Genomic DNA, 8,103 nt, shown 5'->3' on the forward strand with positions numbered 1-8,103 from the left:
GGATACGATGTGCTATTGGCCGGATACGCACATCTTCACACCAGCTGCGGATCGAGACTGGGAGATACAGTGGAGTACCGACAGAGGCCAGGACATGCCTCCTGTGTGACATGGAGCCTGAGACAGAGTTGCACTACACATGCCATTGGCCCGTCTACTACGAGATACGTGGCCGCTTCCACTGCTTGTTCAGAGAGGGTTTCTGACCACTCTCCAGAGTCATGCGGTACGAGGATCAGAGATGCTTGGGTCTATTTTTGCTCGAGCTGCGCAGACACAGAGAGAGCTTGATAAGAGGAGAGGCTAGCCAGTCTCAGAGAAGGATCACAGACTTCTTTAGAGCAGACAATTTTACTACGCCGGAATATCAAGAGTTCCGATATGGAGAAAGGTGATCAAAACAGCCGAAAGGAGAAGCCAACTCCTTGATCAAAAGAGCAGAATGGAGAAGCTAACTCTTTAATAGAAAGAGCAAACTGATTGTCCCTCGGAATGTCCCTCGTAAATTTTTTGAACTAACTTGAGTTGTTTACAGATATGTTGTAATTGCGGACGATTACTCTCTTTCAAGAAGGGTAGATGTAACAAACTGCTGACGTGTCAAAGCCTAAAGAATGTAGTCAACTTACAGATGTGGCCGAGGGGCCTAAACCCTAATTTCTGCCAGAAACCCTAACTGCTGAAACCCTAATGCTGGAAACCCTAACCCTAAAACCTGCAAACCCTAATTCTGAAAACCCTAACCCTAAAACCTGCAAACCCTAATAACCCTAAAACTGCAACAACCCTAACCCTAACCCTAAGGGCAGCAGACAGATTTCGGAAATTGCGCTGATATGATGACATGGCAAGCTGTACGGATTTCCGCGTTTTGCGCTCGCTGATGACATGGCAGGTTGTACGGATTTCCGTAAATTGCGCTGGCAGCTTTTTGGCTTTGCTTTTGAACCAGAAGCTTTTGAGTTTTAAAGCCTTTTTACTATAACTGCTTTTCAGGCCAAGGGCCTTTAAATATGAGGCTAGGGCTCATTCTCTGGCATGCTTCAGTACGAAGGTGCAGAGTCTCGAGTACCGGCTTGTATTGTGTTGATGCAATATAAAGAAATACCGAAAGGGGCGCCAAGGTTTGGGGCCAATACTCTCTGGGGTGGAATTCTGCCACTCCGTGTTGCGTGTCGCCTCTCTCTCCATTTCAGTTCAGTTGTTATTTGAAGTGCTTAAAGTTGTTCAGTCTGTTCTTTTTCTATTGGCACGTGGTGCCCGTCTTGTGACACAGCTTATGCCACATGTGGTGGGATATCGATGAGAGACAGCCCACAGGACAGTCACGAGATCTGAGCATGGGAGTAGAGGTTTATTAGGAGTAGTAGTGCTATTTGGGGAGGAGTTACAGCCACTACTACATATTGTACGGAGAGATGATCATGCTAGATACATGTGGGTGAGGTTGAGAGTTGACACGGGCCGATTTCTATACATTGCCATATGTTACTTCCCCCCAATACGTCAGTATATGCTTGCACCCAGAGGACGGTCGGCTTTCTTTACACTAGATGATGATATATGGGAGTTTTCTAGGGATGGTGATATCATCCTCCTAGGGGACTTCAATGCCCGAACGGGCAACTCTCAGACAATCTTCTACGACACTTCAGATGGGATGCTTAGAGAGTTGGATGTGGGTGAGTTGGGGCTTGACAGATGCTCACATGACAGAGAGTTGACGGAGTATGGGAGATACCTCACGGAGATTGGGTTAGCCGTACTGAATGGCTTACAACGATTTCCTGGAGCAACCGGTTTCACATGCTTTCCACACGGACACGGAGCCAGTACAGTGGACTTTGTTATGGCACAACCGAGCTTTATTCGTTGTATTCAGGATTTCATAGTGGGAGCCAAACCAGTGGGTGTGTAGTATTGGATCATGCTCTTTTGACATTGCCCGTTTCATTTCATTTCATTGTTCTTTTGACATCAGGAGGCAGGTCACATACGCGTTATACATTTACACAAAAGACTGACTAGGTTTATACAGAGGAGATCTGTAGCCCTCTATGCATAGCTAGTCCTGGTCTCTTAGTGGAGGAGTGCACCACTTTACTTACTGAGACATTGCATGATGCAGCATGAGAGGCATACCCACACACTCAACTAGGTCGAAGGCGATATTTTGGGAGCATGCCCCACAATAGTTCGTATGATGAGGAGTGTAGAGAGATGAGAGCCCAGCTCTAGAGAGATCTTCTCTTAGGAGTAATCACTTACAGACAGTCTCGGATTGCTTCTTGGCGCCTTGTGCGATGGAAGAAACGAGGTTACTTGGCCAGATGGAGCCAGACTTGTATGGGTTGTTCTTGAGTAGAGATTCAAGAGAGGCATGGCGATTCTTTCATGAGCCCCCCCCCCCTCCCCCCTGCCCCAAAAGTGATTACTTCTCTTGATGTCGTTATATACAGTTGGTGGACATGAACCCCTGCCAGATCCTACAGAGCCATGCCCACCTACCAGCACCGTCTTTGCCACTGAGATGGTAAAGAGAGCCATTGACAAAATGAGGACCGGCAGGGCATATGATCATGATGGTCTAGTAGTAGAGCACTTTATACATGCTAGAGATATATTGGTAGAGGTTCTTGCAGTGTTGTTCAATCGTGCCATGTGTGAGGGGCTACCTAAGACTTGGAGGTTGTCCACTATTGTGCCCATCTATCTATCTATAAGGCAGGTGATCCTACAGAGCCTGGGAATTACCGCTGGTTGGGCACACATTGGCACGGTTGTATGCATCCATTCTTGAGTAGCAGTTGAGTAATTCGACAGAGGGTGACGGTGTACGAGCAAAGGGCTAGGCCGGTTTTAGGAGGGGTTTCTCCACTCTTGATCATATTCTGACACTCAGAGCCATGATTGAGGAGGGCAGGTCACATGGGAGACGGATTTATTGTACCTCTGTGGATTTCCGCAAAGCATTTGACATGGTACCAAGAGCTCATAGTGTTGATTTGGGGGATTATGGCTCTATACAGATGTGTGATGGGACATGTATGCACCATGGAGGGGATATCTGATTTAGTTCACTCCACCGTTGGGTGAAACAGGGTTGCCCATTGTCTCCTACTCTATTTGGAATGTATGTTGATGAGGTGTCTGATTACATTGACAGAGAGGGTGATAGAGACTAGACCTACTAGAGCTTATGCGGCCTTGGGAGGCTTGGAGAGGATGTGTTCGCAGGGTTAGTTCCAGGAACCTCGGACAAAGTTATGGCTCTCTGATACTTTAGTAGCCTCATCTATGTTGTATGCGGTGCAGATATGGGACCTTCTGTAGGCCAAGATGGTTGGAGACGTATGAAGAGGCCCTTGGTATTTATGATCTCTCGACTGATGAGAGCCAAGGCCTCCATACCTCACACTATCATTCGAGGAGAGCTAGCTGCCCCGCCTATGGAGATTGAGGCGCTTATCAGATCAGTCTTCTTTGTGCACAGCTTGTGGGATACTACTAGAGCCAGATATGGTCGACTGGCCCTTGAGTCTACTGTCTTCCAGACAGTTAGCTCTCGAGGGGGACACTTCGTGCTGGTATGCACAGATGACATCACGGTTTCAGATGCATTGCTTCACCATGGACATGATGCCCTCTTTTCAATACTCTCTTCAGACACCTTCGATGTCTTTTACACGGGTGGCAATCACTAGACTCATTCGTCAGGACTAGGAGGACATGGATAGAGCCTCCACAGGAGTTGGGCACGAAGATGGCTTTCTATAGAGAGCATCTTCTCCACCTCATAGGAGGTGAGTTTCTGATTTGACCCAGCTACATGGATATACAGATGTCTCATGGTTTGTGGTGTGCCATTGTTCAGATACGCACATCCTCACATCAGCTGGAGATTGAGATTGGTAGATTCAGAGGGATACCAGCAGACAACAGGATATGCCGCTTATGCCAGCCAGAACCAAGACAGAGCTACATTACATATGTCATTGCCCAGTGTACTATGAGATTCGGGGCCGTTTCCACTGCTTATTCAGAGAGGGTTTGGGTCCTTTCTCTAGGGTCATGACTTGTGAGGGTCAGAGATGTCTTGGGCTATATCTAATTGAGTTACAGCAAGAGTCTAAGTGCAGAATCATAAGAAGAAATCCATAGGGCCAAAAATGACAGAAGAGCAGCGTGTAGAGTAATTCAAAGAGGGCAAGTGTTATGGCTGTGGTGAACAAGGGCACATCGTCGAAAACCAGTTGGGGAACCAATTGATAGTTCATCAGAGAGTTCCGGCGATTCAGATTGTTGTGCCGGAGGATAGAGGGGATAGAGCAACAACCTACATGTCCGAGGGCACAAGAAAAAAAAACAGAAGGGTAAGCTAGGTCCATGGATAATTTGGTCAAGAGCAGGCTTTTCCGGCTCTCGATGCAAAGTGGATGGGGAGGAGAACTTTGCAGATGCTCTTCAATTTTGAGTTGTATATTTAAGGCTTTTGCATTTTTAGCAGTGTTTATTCCTTCATTGCATCTTGAATCAACGGGCTGGTGCAGGGCGTGCTGCACTAGAGGGGAGCGAGTCCATTCCCTTGTCACAGTTTGCCTAGATTGAATAAAGTCACTAAGTTCTCCTTGGGATTTTAGGGATACTGATGGTCCGACAGTATTCTTCGGAATGAATCTATGAAAATATGTACATTGAATTGGAAATTTTCTAGCTTGAATTGATTACATGTGCTCTTTCATGCGTGTATATGTAGAGAAGGATGAAATGTATGCAGCATTTTGTCTGATGAATGATTTGTGAATTCAGTGCATCTAGACATCTATTTGAGACCAGTGAGATTGAGAGGTGATGGCTAAGTGAATGTGATTCTAGTGCATCAAGATTTCTATCATGACGAGATGAGTGGACATTGTCGTTATTGCATCAAGAGTTCCGTAAGGATGAGATGGCTACATAGAAAGCTAGGTGCATCAAGAGTTCTGGACTAGATGAGATGGCTAGATAGAATGATTGCACCTCGGTGTTTAGTTTGAACTAAGTGTATGATTAGGGAAATGCATGCTCTGTGAATGTATTGTCTTGTGGGGATGGTGATTGGCATGTTTTGCTTGAAATAGCTGGAGGGTATGAATCTGATAGTGACAAGATTTAATGGATCAAGACGTCCGTGAAAAGATCAGCAAGGTGTGTGTGTGATTTTTGTGAACGTGGAATCACTTTCTTCCAGAAAATATCAGGAGGAAATTTTCCTTGAAGCACTAAAAAACACACTCAATAATTTAAAAAAAGCACAATTGATGCCCGGGGGGGGGGGGGGGGGGTGTTCCCCCCCCCCCCCCACCCCCATTCCCCCCAAAAAATAAAAATGATTGAGCTGTTCTATTTATTTAGTTTTAGCTCCATCTTCTTTTGTTGCAGGAAAGGGTAGGTTCTGCTGACAAGCAAATCCAGAGGCTTGTGCGCTCTCTAAAGTCTCGCATAGTACTGGCACTTCAATAAGACGACAACAAGTAGTCCCAGGGTAAAGATGCATTTATATACAGGCTTCATTATGGTAAAACTTAACATTCCAGAGGCAAATTTTATGAGTTGTGTCCCTTCTTTTTCAGTGGTTTTTCTGTGGATCACTACAGAGGTATACTACATAAAAGTGATAGTTGATGCTTTGGAGCATTGTTTTTTTCTAAGATTGCAAGAAATCGGGTATTCTTGCTTTGATTTGTGTGTGTGGATCATTGCAGAAGTATCTTGCACAAAATTGGTGGGCGGTGGTTTTGCATCAAGAGTTTGAGAGAAATTATGGAGTCTAGCTTGAATCGTTCAGTGACCACCAACACTGTTTTTACAAGAATCCCTGCTGACGGCCAGCTGTTGTGCTGTGATTGTGTTAAATCTGATATGAAAGTGATATAGGTACATGTCAGCTGCCAATTCTGCTGACTCTTGTAATCCTTTGCATTTGAAAAGGTGTTGCCCGGTCATACCTGGTGTAAAATCCTATTTTCTTGCTTAATAAAGTACAAGGGTTTCGGTTCCATGATTCTCGTTCATAATATTGTGAAGCAGTGCAATTGTTCGGTGTCATGAGACGAGCATTATAGCATTACTTCATTTGTTAAGAATATAGGTGAAGGAGCTGTGAGAGAGGAAGTGCTACAGTTTTTTGCAAAGTTCTCAAGATCCTGTTTAATATTTGTAGTAATGAGCCTCAATCCTTGTTTACAATCTATATCCTTCCCCCCCCCCCCCCCCCCCCCCCCCCCCCCCCCCCCCAATTAGTGTAGGGTAGTTTTCTCTTTTGTGCTTAAATTAGTGCTTTAAATGTGGAGATCACTGTTTTAGGTGTGAACTATTTTTGTATTTTGCTTGTTATTTGTAATGAAACACATGACAACCCAATCACTCAGGCAATTGTGTGAATAGATCAGCAAATATCTAACATAATCTATTTTTTCATGTCAAGTAGCTCTCATAAGAAATTTGTCTCAAGAGTAGCTACAGAAGTCTGCCAATCAAGAATGGTTGAATAAACGAACCAACCATGTGTAGAGGGACACCAGACTCCTTTTTCAGCCTTTGATTTGTTTTTGTTTCGGAGCAAGTTACAGTTTGTTCCCTTATTTTGGGTTTCAAATAGCTAGGAAGAGTATCGAATTGGCAATTAAAATCAAGAAAAATCCATAGGGATACAGGTTTCAACTTAAGAAGGTATATAAAAATAATTATTGCAAAGCACATCTTGACTTTTGGATTGCAGTACAACATGTGAACCCGGTGTCTTGTGTGATAAGTTCTCGTGGTAAATTTGAAAGAAAAAAAACCCAAAATTCGTATAAAGCTATGACCTCACCCTTAAAGTGTTAGCATTCTTTGGTTTGAGGGTCTTTAAATCTCTTTGTTTGAGATGGCCAATTTGGAGCTTTTCTTTATTCCATTATGCTAGAAATTTGACACAATATCTTTAACAAGACTAGTGTTTACATTGAGGCCTCTTGGTGTCACTTGTTGATAGGGATCCCTTTTGAGGCTTGTTTGTGTATGCATTTCTTTTGCTCGTTGCATGCACCTTCATTGTTATCTTTGCAATCATCCTTGATTACCAAGACAAAAGCTCTTGGTTCAAAGTGCCATGAATAAACTTTTATGAGATTAAAGAGTGAGTATCTCTCAATCTTTATAATTGTTACTTCCGAGTAGAAAACAATTTGTTATAAGAAGATGCCACTGTTAAATCAATAAAATTTTAGAATTATATAAGAGACCAACTTCTTCAATGAAGGATTCAAAGCAAGGTCGTTATGCTAACATTGAGTGTGAGTGTGATTCGGAAGAGATTTTGGCTTCTTTCTTGGTGTTGTCTCATGCACTACTTTGACATAAGTGATTCATCGCTTTACATTTTTTTAAAAATCATACGAGATGTTTGGGTGAAAGTTATTTGCTTCCCATTTCAGGAAAGAAAACACGTTTGGTTTTTTTTTAATCACATTTTGCATCTTCAAAAGTACAATTTTTCGTTTATAACTTACTTTTTATGATCAGAAAGCACTTTTGAGCTTGTGAAATGAATGTGCTTTGAAGATTGTTTTGCATACATCTGAAAAGAAACATTAAGATTTTAATTAAATTAAAATTCAAATTTATCAAGTTTATGAGATAATCCTTGGATCTCAAAAATTGTTTCAAACATTTAGAATATTTGGCAATCAAGTAATAAGGATGCGAAGCAAAAGACATAGAGAGAGAGAGAGAGAGAGAGAGAGAGAGAGAGAGAGAGAGAGAGAGAGAGAGAGAGAGAGAGAGAGAGAATGGTGATGAGGAAAGAGTCTAAGGAGGCCACAACAATTGTTAGGAAGAGCCCCAGGATCATATGGTCTCCAAGGAGTCCAATCACTCCAAGAAAAAAATTAGTTGTATGACACTTCTATGAGGTGCTTTGAAACATTGTAGAGACTAGTATAGAGAATCATTATGCCTATAAACGACCATCATACCTTTTAACCTTCCATCTTGCTATCTACTAGCACCATATCTTGCTTTTGGACAATCTATTAAAAGAAGATATGAAACTAACATTTTGACTTTGTCATTTTTTATTAA

At 42.9% G+C, this 8,103-nt stretch overlaps 1 protein-coding gene across 5 annotated transcripts in view; it reads left to right on the top strand.

Moving 5' to 3' along the window:
* Positions 1–6,038, top strand: part of EMB3142 (nuclear pore complex protein (DUF3414)) — a 108,992-nt gene extending 102,954 nt beyond the window's left edge. For 2 of the 5 annotated variants that reach the window (XM_086522331.1, XM_086522323.1), the window contains exons 44-46: positions 5,422–5,524; positions 5,613–5,638; positions 5,745–5,858. In XM_086522331.1, coding sequence (XP_086378457.1) covers positions 5,422–5,502 — 81 coding nt within the window. In that variant the 3' untranslated portion in view covers positions 5,503–5,524; positions 5,613–5,638; positions 5,745–5,858. Of the gene's footprint in view, positions 1–5,421; positions 5,558–5,612; positions 5,639–5,744 lie in introns of all 5 variants that reach the window. The other 3 variants (XM_086522340.1, XR_015189491.1, XM_086522313.1) reach the window with 3 other exon arrangements.
* The last annotated feature ends 2,065 nt before the right edge of the window (positions 6,039–8,103 follow it).

The sequence above is a fragment of the Adiantum capillus-veneris genome, chromosome 1, assembly GCF_014529385.1.
Source record: "Adiantum capillus-veneris isolate H3 chromosome 1, ASM1452938v2, whole genome shotgun sequence".
NCBI classification, from domain to species: Eukaryota; Viridiplantae; Streptophyta; class Polypodiopsida; order Polypodiales; family Pteridaceae; genus Adiantum; species Adiantum capillus-veneris.